At 38.4% G+C, this 21,759-nt stretch overlaps 1 protein-coding gene across 2 annotated transcripts in view; it reads right to left on the bottom strand.

Annotated features, from left to right (window-relative positions):
* LOC139694572 (aquaporin AQPAe.a-like) overlaps positions 1-21,759 on the bottom strand; it is a 300,269-nt gene that overhangs the window by 90,752 nt on the left and 187,758 nt on the right. For both annotated transcript variants that reach the window (XM_071593084.1, XM_071593082.1), the window contains exon 5: positions 14,956-15,036. In XM_071593084.1, coding sequence (XP_071449185.1) covers positions 14,956-15,036 — 81 coding nt within the window. The remainder of the gene's footprint in view (positions 1-14,955; positions 15,037-21,759) is intronic.

The raw sequence follows: 21,759 nt of genomic DNA, 5'->3' as shown, positions 1-21,759 counted from the left end.
CCTCCGCGGTTTCCCCCTCCGCATCGCCGGGAGGGGGAGGTTTCTCCTTACCCTCGCTCCCTTTTCGCTTCCTTCCCCGCCCCCGACGCCCATTCCTTATTCTCTCCGATTACCGAGGAAGAAAAACAGGGCTAAACGAGGAGCACGGGAAGGTGGGGGCAAACTGGGTTAGAGGGGCATTTCGAGAGGGCCCGCTCCGCGAAGGAATTTTGCTCCCGGACCACATCTCACATACACCCACACACGCAGGCGAAGGATAACCATAGACACTCGTATGCATGCACGTATATGATTATCCTCCCCTTACGGACAGCGAGTCGGGAAGGAGGATGGGTGGAGAGTTTGGTGGGGGGGATGATTCTCAACTCGAGCACGGCGTGTTTTCGTGGCAGTAATAAGAGCCCCCTAATGACGATGTGAATGGTATTCGTCGGAAGGATTTGGGGAAGAAGGGAGGGCGTAAGGTGACAGGCACTCGCTTTGCGAGGCACCGGATACGTGTGGAATTCTAAATCATGATAATTGGATCGAACTACGTGTACACCCGTGCTACTGGGGCATGAATGAGGAAACGAAATTCGCACAAGGCCGTTCACTCCATAAACTCACATTTTTTAAAAAGACCCGTGCAGTCACCGCAAACATCATAAGATGTCTTCCAGAGAGTCAATTTCGTTAATCATCTGTTTTCCTCTCCCATCACGGATATCAATTTGGTGTTCAGGTCGATTTCTTTCACCGAAAAATGCCATTTTACAAGACCGTTGTTCGCAATTGATTAAATGAACTTCAGTCTAATATTACTCAGGTTGATAGCACACGATTCCTTCTTAAGCCAAATGCACTCCCCAATTTTTTTCGTTTTCATTAGCTCCATTTAGGCTTAAAAACTTTCGTAGGCATAACTTGGCTGAAACTGCAGCTGAAAATATATATTATTGTTTTTACGACTATATTCGAGCAAGGGTACTTATATTTTGCCCTATGTTTTTATGAGAGTTATGTGAAGTCACCAACTGACATAATTTTCCTCAGATATAAACTAACTCAAAAACTTTCCTTACTGAACTTACATTTCCATAACCATTCATATAAGTTTTTATTAACAGATATTTCTCAGCTTTGAAATTAAAAATGGACATCATCTAAAAGAAAACGGTCATCATTCCCCTGACAGAATTAAATTTATAAAAAAATCGTGAGCAATAAATCGCTCTGATCAACATTTCAAGTGTAAATATATATAATCATAAGACGCCATTTAGTTATGTAAGTTTTAAAGTGAAAAAAAGTTAAGAAATTCACTCAATTAGATCAACTCGGAATTTTAAACTATAGTACCAGGGTTCCGATTGCTACAATGCCATTATCCGGAACTCTCGTTCAGCAAACCCCATGAACACTAACAGGAGCCTGACTTAAAATAAATATCATGTCTGAAACCTAAGTTCTGCGACTATAATTTCTGAAAATAATACTTAATTCATTCGATCGACTATTGTTTCATTTTTGTTTAATTTATTCTATCACGCAAACAAATATACCACAGTTATGGGGGATCAGGATGGTGCAGTGGCTAACGTACAGGCTTCCCACCGAGGGTGCCCGGGTTCAAATCCTGAAGACAACAAATATTTTTAAGCGGTATCTGATCCCTACTTGAGGTGCTTTATGGAGAGCACTTCGAGTAAGTACGACGGCCGTCGGATGGGACGTTACACTGCGGACCCTTTGGCGCCTTTCGACAAGAGTAGGCTAATGCCAACGCCGGGTTTCTCTCCACCCATTCTTCCCCACCCATCTCTAATGGCGCAAACGACCTTAACTGTCGGTGGCCTCCCATAAAAACTACAACTACTACAGGCATGAAGTTTTTGCCTTAATGTCACCCACAATTTTCACTAAGCGTATAATTATAATCACTAACAACGAAGCAACCTTGCGCATTATCTAAGATATTACACGAAGATATAGATAACCACGTAAGTACTATAAGATAATCGTGAGTAAGGAAACGTTAAAATGTATGAACGAGGAGACCATGGAAACTCGGCCCTTTATAAGCAACTTCGGCTATGTGAACTGTGGTAAGTATGCCTTTAATGCTTCATTCCCTCCCTCAACTATAAAGCTTATGCATCTAGAAATAAATCCTTTAACCCATTTCGAGGAGCGTAAATCAACATAATCGTAGGCATTGCAGAAATCTTACGGCACCTAGTTTTTAAGAGATTATGCAATTTTCTGCTGATATTACATTATACACATCATTAATTTTCTAGTATTTTTTCATAATGCTATTATTTATGCATTTACAAATATTCCACAACTGCTTTCTAACAATACTGAAAAATAGCCACCACTTTAGTAATTGCAACAATTTAAATATTTATACGTGTATTACATTAAAGTATTAAATTATAACATATCCAATAAGATTTTTTTCAGACGAATTATTTTTACTGCCAGAAATTTCATCAGTCAACTAATAGCTGTGAATTCTATCATTTTTCACATATGTTTCCAACTACCCACTGCATGTCTATTCGGATTTCTCTCGGATTCGTGAGCATTTATGAAAAGTGGGTAACAGTCATCCGTTGAGCATGGGGTCGCCTCGTTATTTATATTGCTATAATTACCCATCCCGTGGGAATGAACATATCTAACCGGGCTAAATGAAATAAAACGTCGGTATGCACTGCAATCCTCGCCCGAAAGATATTTTTACCTTTTAGCTCACATTTTCATAAATTACCCACTCGTTGAGGAATCCAAAAGCAGAAAAAAAGAAGGATACAAATATGATGAGCAAAAAATGTGATGCCGTTGCACGTGTTGATAAAGAGGTTAAGGGAATAGTTTGGGCGATTTAGTCCTCGATTTGAAATACGATGACAAAAAAATTACAATGAAATATGATGGAGGTAATCATGTGCGTATTTTGAACCAATGAAATATTTAATCATGGGTTATATGCATGCATGTGAGATCAGTTCAGTGAACCTACCGTACGGGGACCGTAAGACCGCATTGTGGTTTACTTGGATCGTGATACTTGATATTCTCACAATTACGTCCACAGAGTTTTGTTGAGTCTTTTCGTTATGTCTAATCACGCAAATACCCATTCAGTTAACCATCCAACTGAAGATATTTTTAATTGATTAGAGTACATTATCACGATTCTGAGAGGGAGAGAGAATTTCATATCTGTTTAGATATATATTAGATACTGTCAGCTAGTAAAAGGTAGAAATCAAACCAGCTTTATATCTGTGGTTTATATTTATACTAAAGTTTATTTAAGCGAAATGGATGATGCAGCATACTGAATTTTAATTACTGTGCATGGCGTCATCAATGAAATACATTCACTATTATCAATCAATCAATTTAGTTTCACACCGATCATTGCCGGAACATCTCTAGTTTCTAAGCTGCCCTTTCCATTGACCGTCATCTCACCCTTAGAGAATATTATTATTGGTATTCTACCAGTAAGGATAGGTTTTGAATGGACCGAGTTTAAACAATTGTTCTTTTTTGGAATAAATAATTAAGGTGGTTTCCAGTTTCCTTCCTCAATAACGTTTTTAACGTGACACCATCACCTGGTCAATCAAATCACCGGAGTCAGATGCCTTTGCAGCCACCTCACTCAGGAATAGACGCCGCGCGGACTACCATTCGTCTGGCTCCTACCCTTCGACCTATTTGGCATGGGACTGACTCTACCAGGAGCAAATGCCATTGTTCCCGCCTAATCAAAGTAAATCTAGGGGTCATCGGAACACTCGAGCAGGGATTTTACACACGTCCTCATAGATTTTAGGTTTGAAATAATTTAACCTGCGTTAGGCAATTTGTAATTCCTTATCAACACCATTGCCGGTTGTGGGCATAATAGTTGCCAAGAAAAACAAATTCTTTTGCTTGGCATTTAAAAATACCTATGCAGCAGAAATACCCACCTTTCAGTCCCCCCGATTTGCGTGATTTGCCGTCCCCCATTCGGGGCCCAGAATCATAACTTTCTATTTCCTAACGATCCATACTCTGCGGAAAGCCATCGATACTATACGCTTTCACAGTAAAATGCAGTCCGGCTTTGTGCTACTTCCTTCACGTGCTTCATTTCAACTCCTTCCGGAATAGTCATCCAAGCAGGTGATCTCTCGGGTTCCATTCTTATCCACTACAGAAAGCGTCCATGTACTTTCCTTGAATCACGTTTTGTTTTTGTATTTAAACGCTATTGTGCCATTATTTCAGTCATTTCAAAAAGTGTTTGCGTTACTTTGATAGAATTTCACAATGAGGTTAATTCTTTCATTTCATAGTTATCATTGACATTATTAATTTTAAATATAACGTACAGTTGAGACAGTATAATTCTCATCCTTAACAAAGCAAAAGCCACTACCCGCAAAAAATAAGGAAAAAACTATTTCAGCCATTTAAAATATTTGGACCATTTTCGCAATAACCTGTGCATTTGAGAGAGCTAGAGAAAGCATAATATGCTCCAATTTTGTATTTAGTTGATTTATCGATATCTTAATTATGAGTCAAGTTTATTAAAATAAATATTATCCAACTAAACTGTTTTTTTTAATTTTTCCTACGGTTTTCATATAATCCAACACTGTTCGCGGTCAAAATTGATTCTTAACACAGTACTCCTAATCTGTGGGTCCAACCCCACCTTCTATTCCCAACGGTTTTATTTCATTTGTGCATCATTAGTATACTTGTATACTTTAATTAAGAGAATGATAATAGCCAATCTAAAACATTTTATTGCTCAGTATATTCCTTTGACACTCTAGGATTAGGATTTAAAGTTAAAACACTGACAGAAAGCATTATTTTTCCATTGATCCTCGTATTTCGATAACATCATTTTTCTCTTAGTAGTGAAATAAAGCAAAATAGGTTATTACTCGTAGTATTTAGTTCTCCCATATTTCGTTACATTTCTCTGCCTTAGAAGATATTGATAGAAGCACGAGAGCTTCCATGCTATTTGTAATAAATGCATCGGTTTCCATGGATGAAAAATACTATCCCGATACCATTACTGCCAAATGTTTGTGACGCTCCGGCTCTGCCCAGTCCCCGAGCTTTATTTCTTCGGGATACAGAGATTTATGCGTCGCGCCTTCGATTTAAACAAAGAAATCCACATCTACAATCCCACCACGACATTCCCGACCATAACGCTTTCTTCTCCAATCCCTTCCACTTCTTTTTACTTCATTTTTTCCCATCCGTACCTAATGTATGCACGCCCAACGCCATTTCCTGGATTCCACGCAGTGAATCACGCATTTTCTCCCATTTTTTTCTCCATTGAGAGCGCCATTTGGGATGTTCCTAGGAAAGCAGCAACTTCGCATCGAGATGGCCTCGCTGCATTGGCTCATGCATATTATCCAAAGATTACCATCGTTCGATTCGAGAAAAAAATGAAGGGTGAAACAGCGTCCTAGGCAATTCTAATGTAGTTTCCGAATACCTATCTGACAGCCGAACCGAAAAATAAAGTCCTTAGCAATGAACTTCCCAGGGTACATAAATCTCATCAAAGTGCTGCGACGTTGCGCAAATAATCCCAAAGGACCTTAAAGAATACGGTCTCGACAGGTTGATAAAATGGACCGGGGGCGCATCTGTTTCTTAAGATCCCCAGCAATCTGCGTGAAACCTGCAAGCAACTGTAAACATGTTATCTTTCTCGTACGGTGATAAATAAATAAATCCTTTCAATATCTCATCCTTTTGAGCATTTTAGAAGCTGTGAAATAAAAATTTAATCCAAATTCATATTTTCCGAACATTATCCAAACATAATGTCGATATTTAAAAATGCTTTCTCGAGCACATTTCGGATTCCAAATTAGACTCACGAGAGGTCACGGTCATCTGTAAGTGTCACATTCTCCGCTAAAAAAGTCCTTTCAATCAACTTATTATCGTCTTTATTGGAATTATTAGTATCATTTGTCTTGGAGTGGAGATGTCTATTTCATTTGCCAAACTGATATATAGACAGAAGGTTCGACATTTTTTTATAACGTAGCATGTTACCTTTCATTCTTTAATTTCTTAATCTTTTTCTGACAGTTGCCCAATCTCTAAGCTAATTGTTTCTTGGGAAAGAATTTCAAGTAGTGCATGAAACTCAACCGAATAGCGAGTATGGGATGGATAGCATTAAAAAATTTCTGTCGTTGAACCTTGAAGTTAAACTCTTTCACACAAAACTATTTCAACTAGAAGTACATTTTTTGGCCGATACTCCCTCATAAAATTAATTACACGTAACATGTAATTTTCATGACCATCGTAAAAATCCGAATGATTCATTCCATTGCATTGTAATGTATTGGGAAGGAAAACACTGAATCCAAATTATCAGGAACTTTTCATTCCCTCATATTTCCTATTCCGTCATCGCTCAAAGAGCGTTGTTTTAAATTTTTTCCTATTTGATTTTCAGGCTTGGAGCAATGTGGGAATTGATTGCCCTCGTAATTATTTTTTGTGCAGCTCTAGTAGAACTATTATTGTCTATTATAAGTCACTACAACGAATATATCAATAAGCTTTAGCCTGTTCAACTGGGTCTTCCACTGAAAGAGATGTGAAAAGAGCCCTTCCTCTTAAGCACAAGCTGCAAATTTTACGTTTCTCTTGTCCAAATAGGAGAAGAATTGAAGGAAAATTGTTTTTTCTCCTTTCATATTGCTCGCCTTATTGACAAAAACCATTACTATTCCAATCAACTAAGCCAATTCAACTAAATGGTGCACATCAGTCAGTGCATTGAAGGGGACGCTGACATAAAGGATTTTTAACAAAACTGTTTCAAATAAATGAGGAGGTAGTGTTTTCCATTAACTAACTCTCAATGGGCTGTAAATCCACTAAAAACGAGCGTGTTAAGGTCTCAACTTGGGATAGAATTCCGAGAAATCAGTCTATCCTAGTGGCGATTACATGAGAATGCCATCCGGTAGCTTAATAAAGGAGCGTAGACTGGAATAAATACTGTCACGTTACCATACTGAGACATTTTGATTTAATTTCCTGCTGAATTGCGTCATCGCAAATTATTGAAATAAAATAAAAGTGCGATTCTTTCCGAAAAGGAAAACTGTAGTAATACATTTACTTATAGTAACAGAAGGGAAGCGAAACTTACAAACAAAAGAACAAAGGAGAAACTTATGAAGTGTGCGTGCTAACGAGGCAACAAAATAATTACAAAATAAAATTAATAACGCAGCAACACTCATTGGAAACACTATCGACAAAAATACGAGTTTAAATAGATATAAATAAAATATATAAGGAATAAGGATATATAGGTATCTTAGGTATTCTTAAGATGCATACAGTTGCAAACACATTTAGCCTTGCATTCGGCGCCACTGGAAATTCTACCACAGTAAAATATTTTTCAAAATGATATGTGCAATTAATAAATATTTCATTTAGAATCGCAATAAAACATTTTCTTTCCCTTAAAAAACATTATGAGATAAAATCACGAAAGCTATAGAAAAATAAATAAGAGCTTCATATAAAAGCCATTCTTGCTCACAAATCTAATACATATCGTACAAATCTTTGTAATTAAAATTTCCCACTAACAAAATCCATATCTACCAATGTGTGCACTGGGCATCCTTTTCAGAGATTTCGGTGAAAAATACCAGTTTTTAGACGAAAACCACCCAAAAAATAGAATGCATCTGAAGCCGAAAAAATAGAGACTGCATCCATCCAAAAAATATGTTATTACGAGACGTTCCCTGGACCAAAACGTGTTATTTCATGACCGCATGAAATTCGCTTTACCTCCTCAGATTTATGTACATACGCTCAAAGCGTTGAAAATACCTCTCTCACTCAGTTGTCGTCTGGCTGGCTGAGAAATGAGCGGCGTACCCATGGCAACTGAAGTCATCATAGCGGCCACAAAAAGATTGCGGGTACAATGCCACCGAGAGTCGCGGGAGGGGGGGCTGGGGAATGGCATGGGAGAAGGGGGACAGAGGTAAAAATGTAATCGCCTCGGATACTAGGCACGCTAGCATGAAAAGGGTGCCTGTCGTCGCGGACGCATGACGCACTGGCCTTTACCAGAGGCCCCAGCGAGGCGTATTTTTGCGCCAATTGTTTTTTATCACTGCCTCGCTACAAAGTCCGATACGCAGTCAAGGGAATATTGCCATTGCCGTCCAGGGAGCTCGCTTGCGCCGCATCGTCCGCAACTTCTATTTCCCGTCCGACACACACAGACACACACATTCGCCACTGACGAACACACGGACACAAACACGGAAGCTCATCTCTATCAGCGTGATTACCGCTCGGAACACGCTCCAGTTAACACACCGTAGCATTGTTGCGGAGGGGAGTGGGGGAGGGAAGGAGTGAGAAGGAACAGGGGTTCGGGAGAGGTGGGATCGAGGGATGAGCGAATGCTAGAACAGGAATCCCGACTTTCCCGAATCGGTCCCGGTTTTGCTAATTATGTCCTGGCGGTCCCATTTTTTCCGGAGGGGTGGGGGAATACCCCAATTTGTCGTAGCAGCGTCTTCAATAACCCGCAGTTTAATTTTAAGCTATGAATTTGCAATACATTTGGTAATCAAAACAGTTGTCCATCTTAGCATACATATAATTCCGCGCAAAATTCGTATCATACTGGAAAGTTTGGTCCTTATACAGGACCTGTATGTTGATTCCACAGAGATTAATTCGTAGCTGTTTCTTTTGAAAAGTATTAAAATACAAAATCTACATTAGAAGATATGATAAAAATAAGATTAGAGAGAAAAAGTTCATAACATGTTAGTTTTTCAACGACTCATAAGGGATTAAAATAATTCCCAATGACGGCGCTGAGGAAATATTGAAAGTACTAAGTACCATAGCTTGCAGCCACTATTTATGTAACTCACAATTTATTTTATCCCTCACTAGCAGTTCGTCTCACATATGCAGAGTAATAATATCAACTTAAGGCACTGTCGAGCATGTCAATTAGTATGTAAAAATGATTCCCATCATTTGAACTTTCTTTCCGTTAACTACTAACAATAATTTTGATGGTGCCTGCCTGATGAGGAATCATACCGGCAACACCCATAGCGATGGCCTTCAGGGTATCATTAAGACGTACATGTATATCATGTCCAAGTTATGTTTTAACGTGCATTGTGAATGGAGGCATAAATTTTTCTACATAATAACCTAAATTTACGGAGAACTAAGACATAATGACAAATATCATATATCGTCAACTTGCTCCGCAAACGCTTCATTGTATGGAATACTGATAATTATGCCTTACTGAAAACAGTGCAAATAGAAATAGACTAAACCCACTAAACCGAAGTTCAGCTAATGGAAATCGACGGGATAGAACTTGGGCTCACCAAATTCAAAATAGATGGCCCTGGCTTTTCGGGCTGGGATAGTTTCAACTAACCAACCACGGCGCGACGCATGGTGACCACTAGGTTGTGAGAGTGTGAATATAGCCAATGATGGAAGCATCTGTGCGGGCGCTTTCTGAGAGAGCAACAAGGCGAGGGTGAGGCCCGCAAAGGGATTTGAGGTTACGGAATAATCGAAAGGGCAATAATACTCATAAATGCAATCTGGGTGTTGGGTACTTCACTAACACCCATTATCGTTCATTATTGCTCAACTACCTCGGCTCAATGTGGTTTCACCGTATAAATATAGACCACACTTGGGCCATTCAACGTTAAGGAAAGAGCATTTGCATGTTTCTCATGCGAATGAGAAAACATCCATCTGGCAAGGTGTTGGCTGCACACACTTTTCAGCTGCCTTTCAACCAAGTGAAAGTATTAAGATCAAAATGTATGCTCAAGTTGATTGCATCCATTTTTGTCGCAGCAAGTAACCCAAGAATGAATGAAATCGTAATAAATCCAGTTGAATGACGCATTCCATTCTATGCACTGAGCTACAGCCAAGCAATGCATAAATATATATTTATAACGTCATTAAATCAATTGATCTGACGAGAAATCTAAAACTGCGATCATTGATTTCCCTGAAATGTAAGATGCCAATCGATTTTACCCCTATTTGCTCTGATTTAGATTCGTCTTAGGGTCAAGTACAGGTCTACATAGATACATACTAAAAATAATAAAAATAAATAAATAATATAATAAAAATTCAATCAATATCCGCCACATTTGATAACAACTCTCTCGGTAAAATAACAAGCTACATTACCGTAATAAGGGAAACTTGGATTATAGCCCCTGCATATATACAGAACCTGACGATGATGTAGCACATCAAAGCCAGTCGTAGATTAAATCAATTTCTAGTGGAAAATTATAATTATTTGTGCTTCACTATGTTTGAATTCCACCACATTATGCCCAAAAATACGCAATGTGTTCCCTACATTCACTTCTATAACAAAGAAAGTCATCTCAAGTTTACCTCTGACGCAGAATTCTACATGTACTACGCCGGTAAATGATGTAACCCAGAAAAAAGAAAGAAAATTCAGCACTGGTTGACTGAAATAATCGCTAAAACCCTGAATAAGCACAGAAAATAGGTTATGAAATGACTACTGTCGTAACCCATTTCTTTTACGAGCACATTCAGATTCCCCACAGTTAAACAATTAAGGGCTGTTATCCCAACAACTCCTACTCCACACCCCACCGACGACTCCCAAGGTATGGAGCAATATTTTCAAGAATTATTTTTACGTATTTTTTGGCTAGATTCTCCTATTTCCCCCTGCTGGATATTTTGGTACAACTTTGAGAAAATGAGTACACAGACCATTTTATAGATTGCTTTAGACTTACTTGTATGAGGTTTGCAATAGATCACAGCTTCCGGTTTACCATATCACCTTTTTAAAAACTCGCTCCGGGAAAGAGGAAATGTTTCTTGCCTTCACAATAAATGTTAACTGAGTCACAAGAGGAAGCTGGCACTAGGGCCAAAACCTATTAGCATAATTCCGAGAACAATGGAGCCAAAAATATAAGACTTAAATGAGCAAAGGCACAATGCAAAATGCAATTATCGTGCAGAAATGACAGGATCATTTTTTTGCCAAAAGTTAGATGAAGGAGCGGGCGAGAAAAATGGGGCACGGTGGGAAGGAGACAAGAAATGTATTAAATGGAAAGGTTTTCATATTCCGCGCAAGATCAAAGGATCTACTAAATAAGGTCACCCTATAAATAACAGAGATGATTACTAATTATAATAACACCAACTCATTTACGGTATCCTTTCACCTAAACGACATTAGCTGAAGGCTTTCAAAAGATCTATAGTAATGAAGTATGGTTTAATATACTGCGGAAAGGTATAAAAATATAATAAATTATGAAGGGGAAAACATTGGCGGTTGCGATGCGACGCCGATTAAAGGGATGACCATACAATCAAGAAAAAAATAACGGTTTTCATGTTTACTTGTTGAAACGCTAAAAAACACCACTGTTCCACATGACGGCTTTACTCATAATTGCACAATCTCTACCTCTCTCATATTCCTATGATTGCCACTGTCTTCCTCGGTCACCAACAATTATCCCTCCGAAACCAGCATTCAATGTACCGCTGATATTCAATATAATTAAACAATTGCTGTATCGCCTCTCTTCCAACAACCTTTTGAATACCTCGCTTGCCTTAGCCTGTGCCCATTTCGTTATCCCATTCCTTCGCAAGCACACAGCAAAACATTCTGCAATCAAAATGCAAAATTCTTTTCTCAAGATTATGTTTCACGACCATATTATGGATTTTTTATCTCCATATTCACTACTAGGCACTCATCTACCTACGTTCGATCGTGTTTACAATAAATATCCTGGCTGAAATATATAAAACAAATATTGCACGACGTTAAATTCAATGAATGTCTTAAAAAATCTATTAATTGTCTCTTTTCAAGGTTTCATTACCATTTCGGTCCTTTATGAAAATAGTACTTGCGCCAACGAATGTCCTAAAGTTATTATGTACCACACCGGTCATGGTTCATTGATAAAACAACCCAACGAATTAAATCTAAATATAATTTAGATTTGTACAACCCTCCGATGTTAGTATTGAAATTGGCCCGCCTAATCCCCGAGAACAAATCCTATTGCAAAATTAACCGAAAATATGCATTTACGTGCTGCATCACTTTTGGGTTAGGTGAATTTTTATACCATCAACACCGGAATTCCTCACACATACTACCTTGATCAAAAGGTTCCCGGAATAACCACCGTGTGGCGCTCCCATCGTTCCGATTTGAGTTCTGTTTTTTTTTGTTAAATTGGTACATCTGTTGTTGATATTCCCTTTAAATCTTAGTGTCATAACTTGACATTTGCAAAAGTTACGGTCGGTTTTCGGTATGTCCATCAGTGCTTCCTGCGATTTTTCCATTACTTCCTCTCGGCTGCTAAAACGCGTTCCCCGTAATGGTTTTTTAACTCGATTGAACAGAAAGAAGTCACAGGGAGCCAAATCAGGTGAATTCGGTGGCTGTTGGATGGTATTTGTTGCATTTTTCGTCAAAAAATTACGAATAATGATAGCACTGTGCGACGGTGCGTTATCATGGTGCAAAATCCACGAGTTTTCTGCCCAAATTTCTGGTCTCTTTCGGCGAATTGCTTCACGCAAACGTCTCATAACGCCCAAATAATACTCTTTGTTTACTGTCTGGCCTTCTGGCAAAAATTCATGATGCACTACACCGTTGTAATCCATGAAAACCGACAGCATTGCCTTCTTTTTTGACTGAAAACGACGTGGTTTTTTTGGTCTCGGCTCATTTGGTGAACGCCATTCACTTGCCTGATGTCTGGATTGCATGTCGTACTCATAAACCCACGTCTCGTCTCCAGTAATGATCCTTTTGATGAATGTGGGATCGGATTCAGCCTCGCAAATCATGTCTTTTGCGACGTCAACACGGTCTCTTTTTTGCATGAAATTGAGGTCTTTTGGAACCAACTTTGCTGCTACACGACGGAAACCCAAATCATTAACCACAATGTCTTGGGCGGATCCATAGGCAATGTTCAAGTCCTCCGCTATTTCTCTGATGGTTAATTTGCGGTTATTGACCAACATTTCTTTTACTTTATCAATTTTTTCACCGACTTTCGATGTCGATGGTCTGCCACTGCGTTCATCATCTTCGATTGACTCACGACCACTTCTGAACCGCTCGTGCCACTGGTAAACGACCGTTTTTTTTAGAGAATCGTTGCCGAAACACTTTTCCAACATTTCCAACGTCCGTGCGCCACTAAATCCGTTTTTTACGCAAAATTTAATACAAGTTCGTTGTTGCAAATTTAAATCCATTTCTGCAATTGTAAAAAATCGCCAACACACACAGAGATAGATGTACTCTTGGCTACGTAACTTTTGCAAATGTCAAGTTATGACACTAAGATTTAAAGAAAATATCAACAACAGATGTACCAATTTAACAAAAAAAACAGAACTCAAATCGGAACGATGGGAGCGCCACACGGTGGTTATTCCGGGAACTTTTTGATCAAGTATATGAAAAACGATATTTGAAAATTAGACACAGTGAATCACCGTCAAAATAACATGCACCATATCTGGAAAATTTATCTTTAAAAAAAACGAGGGTTTAAATTTAAATTTCGGATCTTCCAAATAAATTTCCGTCGAGGGATTTCGTCCCCAGTTCTCTCATCATCAAAGAATGAGCGAATGAAAACATTCGAACGACACTCACGAGAGGAGCAAGAAGACTTCGAAAATGTTAAAATGCTTAAGCCTGAAGCAGCTTTCTTTTGTGAGCATCACCGCAAACGTTATTTCCCAATATTGACCACGTCACATAACATTTTATCACGTACCCATTGCGGAGACCATGCTGTAGTTTGCCGCACTCAGGATTAGGGAGTTTGAACGTAGGATCTTGGGCATCCGTTTGAATTAAGCTCTTACGTTTCGTCCACTGCTCTGCAACTTCGCCAAAATAAAAAGAAACCTTAAGTCCACCCATCTACCTCAGACTTAACCAAGCAGCAGGAAAATTGCCCGCGTGAACGAAATCAGTCGGCTTTCTAGTTCACTTCATTACGTCTAATGGCATCATTCCATTTCCTCAAGTGCGATTCAACTGAGCTTTACTACAGAAGAAAATTAACCCGGAATATAAATCTTGCTACTACCTTCTTTTGCGTTATATTAATAAATTCCGAAAAAAGTGACTTCGAGAAATAATGGGCACCCGAATATCATGAAGCATTTCTCCATGGTAATTAATGAAATACTTTTCATCTTATGCAATTACATAAAAAGAACAACTTATTTTTCATTCATCAATATATCAAATAAACCTAAGAAATCTGTTCAATAAACCATAATGTTTACGCTTGTATATAATCCGGACTGCAGGCATCCCTCCTTATGCACTCTTACATGTAAATAGGAATAAAGAGGCGAGATTACATTCCTCTTACTCTGGAATTAAATACACTTAGCTACCACCAAACCTAGTATAAATGCGGGGATACGAATAAATCCAATGGAAAATTAGTACTTATGTTAACAGAGTAAAAATGCTGACCGTGCTCCACCCACATGACGTCCTGCACTAGCCGTAGCGTACTCCGAAGAAATCATCCACCCTGACACACATGACATCAAGCTATGAAAAATTTCAAGCGCTCACTACTCTGGTGCGATAGTCCAGAGTCACTTTTCCCCAATGTAAAACCAGTGAACGTTAAAAAAGAGCAGAGGACTTGAAGGTGTTAAACAACAGAGTCACGGTCACGCCTCTTGAACCCCTACCAATACTATACACCCTCCTCCTCCTTTCGCTCTCTTATCCGTGTCACGTGGTGCGTGACGTCATACACTCACCCAATGCCTCGTCCAAACGTTGTTCCAGATGGCCGGTCCCAATGAGCGGGCGGGATTCAGGCCTGGACCCGTGTAAGGTCCCTGCGAAAAACAAAAGAACATCCTGGTTAACACAAACCACTCTCGTGAATAAATAAGCGAGTGGAAACGGATCCTGATAGGGCGCACAGGAGAAGAGGGAGGGGTTGCCGACGGTGAAAAGAGAAGAGATGAAATGAATGGGGGAAAAGGAGAAGAAAGGAGTCTGGAGGGGGAGGGTGGAAAAAACAGGGCAAGAGGCACTAGGATAAGTAACGGAAAGGCTGATATCGGAAAATAAAAATTGAATCAAAAACCGTATGTGTTGGACGCATCATTGCGCGTTGAACCAATAGCTACACAGGCCCGATTATCTGTTAAGGACTCCGAAAAGTATTTCATAAATCCAATATTCAGGAGAAGGTACTCATGTTACTAAACACGTGAGATGAAAAAAAGAGGAGCTCTCTCAGAGAATACAAAAGTCAGCAAAATTTGAACCACACGAGTCCGGAAACATATTCTCCATTTTTTTATATCCTCTCAGTAATCGTTTCACACGATATTTCAAATAATTGCATAGTAAACCTAAGTATGCATGAAGCATGTACAGTGTCATACATGCTAATGACAAGAATATATTTATAACCAAGGTCAACGCACTTGGCCGTTACTGTATGTAACTCCCGATTTTTTGGCACGCGTAAAATAACTTTGCATGAAATTTCGCAAACAACAAGAAGTTGTTGCCAGTTGTTCGTGGAATTAAATGTAAAGATTATTTTAATAATGATACATTATTTTTTAGCTATATTTTTTCATCAACAAGTATCAAAATGCATCGCTGAAGACAGCGATAGCAACTCACAGGGAGTTTCCTTTTATAACATACAATTTCAAAATGCTTGCAGCCGGTGAATAAATAATTTCTATTTATTTCATCACTCATTTTAGGAATCATAACTTTTACCAAGTAGAACAAATTTATACTGAATTATTTCCAAGGATCTTGAGATGTCCAGCTTCCAGCACAATGTCGGAATTTAGAGCTATTATTTCAGCTATTGTATAATCAAGTTCAATACATTTGGAAGAAAAAACTTGGGCATACAAGGTAACGATAAATGGCAAATGAAACAAAAACACGGGAAATAATCATTAAAAATATTCAATAAACACTCGAACTATTTGACGCAACAGGTCTGCTGTATCACAATAACTAAGTTTTTTTAAATGAGTATGAGTTATGCACAGTTTTATAATCAAATAAATTTCAAAATTTTATAAATTAGTGGGTTTCTGATTACTGGGAAATTCTGGATTCTATATAGTTTTTCTTAAATGGTGATATTTTGAGCTCGGTGTAAAAGATAGTTTAATTAACTTAGAGAAACATGAGCATAAACAATTTTCTAAATTAACGCACAATTATTACAAAAAATGTTGACGAACATAGGTTTTTCCACGTGTAGTAATGATCCAAATGAATGATTAAATGTTGCTGTGGCATATCCTTGTATATTATCAAGATTCATTTATTAGGTAATTACCAGACATAATTTAATGCTCAATTATTGTAAAGTACTGTGAGGAGAGCGTGAACAATCATGTCTGAAAATAGGAATGCTTAAATGTCGACTTGACGAAGGAAGAAACGCGTAAATTACAAAAGATATCAACTTAAGCATCACGCGTTCCATAAAGAATGAATGGTAGAGGTCATGTAACTAACGGCTATGATAATGAAAAAGAGTATGCGAAGTAGAAACATGCAATTAACTGTTATAATCAGTTTGAGGAGACTTAAAGTATTTCACAAATCCAATATTCTTGAGAAGGTATTCAAGTTACTCAATACGAGGGATGAAAAAGGAGGAAAGTATATGGCTGCGTAGATTTTTGAGAGAAACTGTTGTCGGCTTCAAACAACAACGCGGTGAAAACCCGGACATGCAGAATTCTTCAAGGAGGAAAGTAGTTTTCTCAGAAAAGATCCGAAAGTCAGCAAAAGTTGAACTACCCGAGATCGGAAAGGTATTCTCCAATTTTTTTTGTTTTATATCATTTGAATAATCGTTCTACACGATCTTTCAAACAGTCACATGGAAAATCTAATTATACATGAAGAGGTAACTTTCCAGTTAAGGTTCTAGTACCTGCCCCTTCAGTACCTTTCCACGCAAAGTTGAGATGAAATTCAATAACTGCTGCACATATAGTATTCATAGCCAGTCAACTAACCATCTCCCGTTAAAGAAGTAAATAATAAGAAATTGCATCGTTATTTAAAAACTGAAATAAGAGGTGAAAAATATAGTTATAATTTAAGATCCAAAAGCATTTCGAAATCAACCCTGGTTAAATTTTATCCATCATTACACACATTTATTAGTGTTTTTCTTCACAAAAATTGAAAACGTTTACGGAGTATTTACTTCACAAACTAAATGCAAGTGCATAAAACGCCCGAGCATATACGAGGGTCATCCGGAAAGTAGTACCCGTTCGTGAAATAAAGACACAAAAGTAAATATTAACAAACATAAAAAATTTTATTTGAAAGAGGATACTTTAAACTACTTCTCAACATAATCTCCAAGCAAATTAAGGCATTTGTCATAACGTGTGACAAGTTTCTGTATTCCTGCTGCATAGTCCTTCGCCGCCAGCTCATTGAGATACGCGAGGGACCCATCTTGCACAAATATTTGCATAATGCAGATGGTGTTTAACAATTTCATGAACAATTGTTCGAGAAACATTGGGAAAATGCTCACAGATGTCATCAATTGTGACGCGCCGATCGTTCCTCACGAATTCGTCAACTGAGCTCACCAGTTGGTCTGTAATGACAGACGGTCTCTCCGAACGCTCATCGTCGTGTGTGTTCCCCCTCCCCATGTTGAAGTTGCGACACCACCGCCGAACAGACGACTCGTCCATTACATTGTCTCCATACACCTCCTTTAATTGGCGATGAATATCACATGGGCGAACGTTTCTTGCATTGAGGAATTTAATCACTGCCCTCACTTCACAACTGGCGGCGTTCTCAATTTTTTTAAACATTGTAAACAATCACAGAAACAACACAGGCAATGCTAGCGTCACGCAACTTGGCTCGGAGAAGGCAGACAAGCCACTGAAGCTATCTGACCTCGTCCAGCGGCTACTCGCGTCGTCAGCACTTCATGCGGCACGAACGGGTACTACTTTCCGGATGACCCTCGTATGTGCGGAGAGATTATCAATTTTGCACAGGAGTTCAACACCTGCTCTCGGTATGCGTAACTTGCGATATCACCGTACAAGCCAGGCGTAGTTTTGCTGATAGGGGAGAGCGGCGCGGGGACGCGGAGCAAGAAAGGGAGTGGGGGAGACGAGAGTGCAAGATAAGAGAATGGTGAGGCCCCCGGAAAGTGAGAGGGGAAGTGGAAAGTGCGCCGGGACAAAAGGGCGGATGTGTGTGGATGCGGGAGAGTTGCCATGTTTACCGACCGACAAAAATGCATTATCTACGACGTAACGAACGCAGCAGTTGTATGTACTGGATCGGGCTTTTAAGATGGTAGAGTGCTATAAAGGCTTATGATTTCCCTCGCGGCGAAAATTACATCATGCTTAAAGGGGATCCACTTAAAGGGGCCCCTACACGGGAGAAATACTACCCACCTTGGAGCCATTACATATTCCAACCAAAGGTTTCCCCATTCCTGATTTTTACCGCTGAGAATGGTTTATTTTTACAAATATTCTATAAGAACTATTGTATTAATAATAACATTTGTTTATCAGGTCTTGAGGTGGGTATACACCATGAAGATCACGATTAATTTACCAACCACTCAAGAGATGCACAAGCTTTCATTAGATTAGGAAAGTTATCCATTCACGTTCTGGTTTTATTATTATGAATATAAAAGTTCATTTTATTTTTTTAATGTGGCATAAGTCTATTGAAGCCCTTTGATTAGTTAATCTAAATAAAATTATGACAAAGAGATAAACGCTTAAACCGCTTGTGCAAAATTAAGTGAACGATAAATAGTTTACCTGGTGTAAGACAAAACATTTTGGAGGGGCCAAAGGACCAGCGCAATGAAGCATTTCACTTATTCACCTTTGAATGCCAATGATATGACCAAAGTTGGCAGTAGCGCAGGCTTCATTAGCTCAAATTCCAAACTATAGCCAATAGTTGCACTTCATTTTAGCCATACTTACGGACTTCAAGTTCAGATTAGATAAGTAGGAAAATATTTATCAAAGCAGAAGAGATTCTCAAAATTTGGGCAGAATATAAAGAGGAGATCACAAGGTAAAGATTGGTAAGGTAAGCGAATTTTTTATATGGAAATAAAATAAGTTTATAATAATTGACTAGTATCAGGAATACTGAAAAATGACGAAGATTTTAATGCGTTACTTGGTAGATATTACTGGAGGCAGTAATTCGGACAGAAGATTGTTAGACCAGCATTAATGCCATCACAAAGAAAGTGAGAAGCAGTAGTATGTTAGAACCATAGGAGTATGAGTGTGCCTTCGCACGCGGCAAACGTAGTACTTATACTCATTGACTAAAGAAAAGAGAGCGAATGAGGAACGATCTATTTTGGTTTTGAAAGGTGTTGGCTGCCAGTAATTCCATGGCAATAATGAGATCACTAACAGAAAAGAACGCAGAGCACAACCGAGCTAAATATATATGGTTCGTGGATTTGAGAAGTGTTTCGACTGAGTAACCTGGACCCCATTAAAAAAAAGGAGGTGGGAAAATAGTAAGGACATTGAAAGAAGAACTGCGTTAGGTAAAGAAGCTTTTGCAACTTGGCATTCGTCGATGACAATTATCTTAAGCGAAAATATGAAGAAAATACCAGCCCAAACTATAACATTGAGCATAATGTTGAATGGCTCGGGCACTTGATTGTTTAAGAAAGAGGATAAGCTTAGATTTAAGGCTTTTTAGACGTGGGTAAGGAGAACTATTTTGATGAACGCAGGATAGTGAATGCCGGATATACTGAGAAGATAGGGTGCTGAAGACAGTAGAGAGGAATTGGTGAGAATGCGAGGCAGAAGGAGGGAAGAAAAAGGCATTTTGAATTAAATTAAGAGTTTTAAAGTATGCAGAGATTAAAAATAAAGAATAAAGATAAAATAAAGGATGAGTTATTTTAAAATGAAGTATGGGATTTATGGACGCACTGTATCATGTTAGTTATGGCTTAAAAGTACAGTAGTGTGCAGTGTCAAGGTGAATTAAAACCTTACTCTAATATGGTAGGTCATTGTCGATAAAATAATCATTTAAATAGATGGAAAAGGGGTAAAACACAAGCTAGGAGATTGATTAACGAAATTCTTCCTAGGATTAAAAGGAGCATATATGAGTGCATGGTTAATGAATGCATTTTCCTTACAACTCCGATAAAGAGCCCATATATGTTTCGAATTCTTCCGATAAATGTATCGTGCAATTATTTATTACGACTTGTTACCCAGTCCACATAAATATTTTCCACTATTCCCGTATTTACTCTTATAGATTGGTAAATGTTTTAAATCTCTATTCAGCCATACATAAGAAAACAATGCTGTGGTGCGGTCACAATGCCATACTACTCAATAAAGTAAATACAACAATATATCACTTTCAATGGTTTTGGGCAAATCACACTTTAACTTCGTTATAACCTTGTTTCAAATATTTCTATTCCCACTAAACTCTTTTACTTTTGCTCAATCTTTTTTTCTTGTGAATAGAATCTCCCACTGCAAAGATTATAGAATTTGGGTAAAAGAAAGTTCAATGTTTGAATTCATGAATATATAACTAGAGAAAGAAACTATAAGAAATTCAGCAGACTCAAAATTAACTCACGATGCTTCCTACAGTTATTTTTACGCATAAAGTAACGCATAGCACGATGAAATTGAGGTGCACGACATACTAAAGTTACTATTCACCCAGAAAAGCATTCCCCACGAACTAATGAGGAATTTGAAATTCCGAACTGCTACGTACGAAAATTCATGCAAGGCTAATGGGTGGAAAATACTATATACGCGACCGTCAGATAAAACAATCCTTAAAGCTCTTAAATCGATTTCCGAACGCCAATTATTGTGAAAAGTGTTGTTATGCCAGTTTCATCCCTAAGTTTAGGGTACTGGAAGTATTTAACATACTCTAAAAAAATGTATGGTATAGGCTCATTATTATGTTTTCATTCAAGTCATATCTCGACAAGAAAAACGATTTACGGTTGACAAAGAGTCTGAGTCATAATGCTGATTGATAAGTTCCTGATTTTTAATTGAAAATTCTGAAATTCGATCAACTTCGGAATGCGTACTGAAGAATATGGTGCAAAAGTAACGAACGATAATATCATGATCGCAAAAGAAAATTGGGCCATTTTCTCTCTTTTCTTCGAAATCCTCACCGAATGCCCAACGGGCAACCATATGATTCCCATACATGCATTAGTCGTTAGTCGGAGATTATTGCTATCCGCATAATAGCCCCCCCACCCTGCCTTTAAAAAATTGATCGCGACGGAGAATTTCACTGCCACATGCAAACAAATCCATGGCCTCGGGAGTTCGCAGAACTCACGTCTTCATTTAAATTTCTCAATCATATTTGCCTCTCCCAGACAAATAAGCGAGGGAAACGACTTTAAGGCGAGAGTTAGGGAGAGAAGCACCACGTACACTTTCCACTGAAATCGTTCCCTAATTGAATAGTGTCACGAATATGCGTGATAAATATATATT

Source organism: Hetaerina americana, unplaced genomic scaffold (assembly GCF_022747635.1).
Source record: "Hetaerina americana unplaced genomic scaffold, ioHetAmer1.1.p SCAF_50, whole genome shotgun sequence".
Taxonomy (NCBI): domain Eukaryota; kingdom Metazoa; phylum Arthropoda; class Insecta; order Odonata; family Calopterygidae; genus Hetaerina; species Hetaerina americana.
The sequence above is the reverse complement of the archived record's forward strand: the minus strand, read 5'-3'. Positions and strand labels throughout refer to the sequence as shown.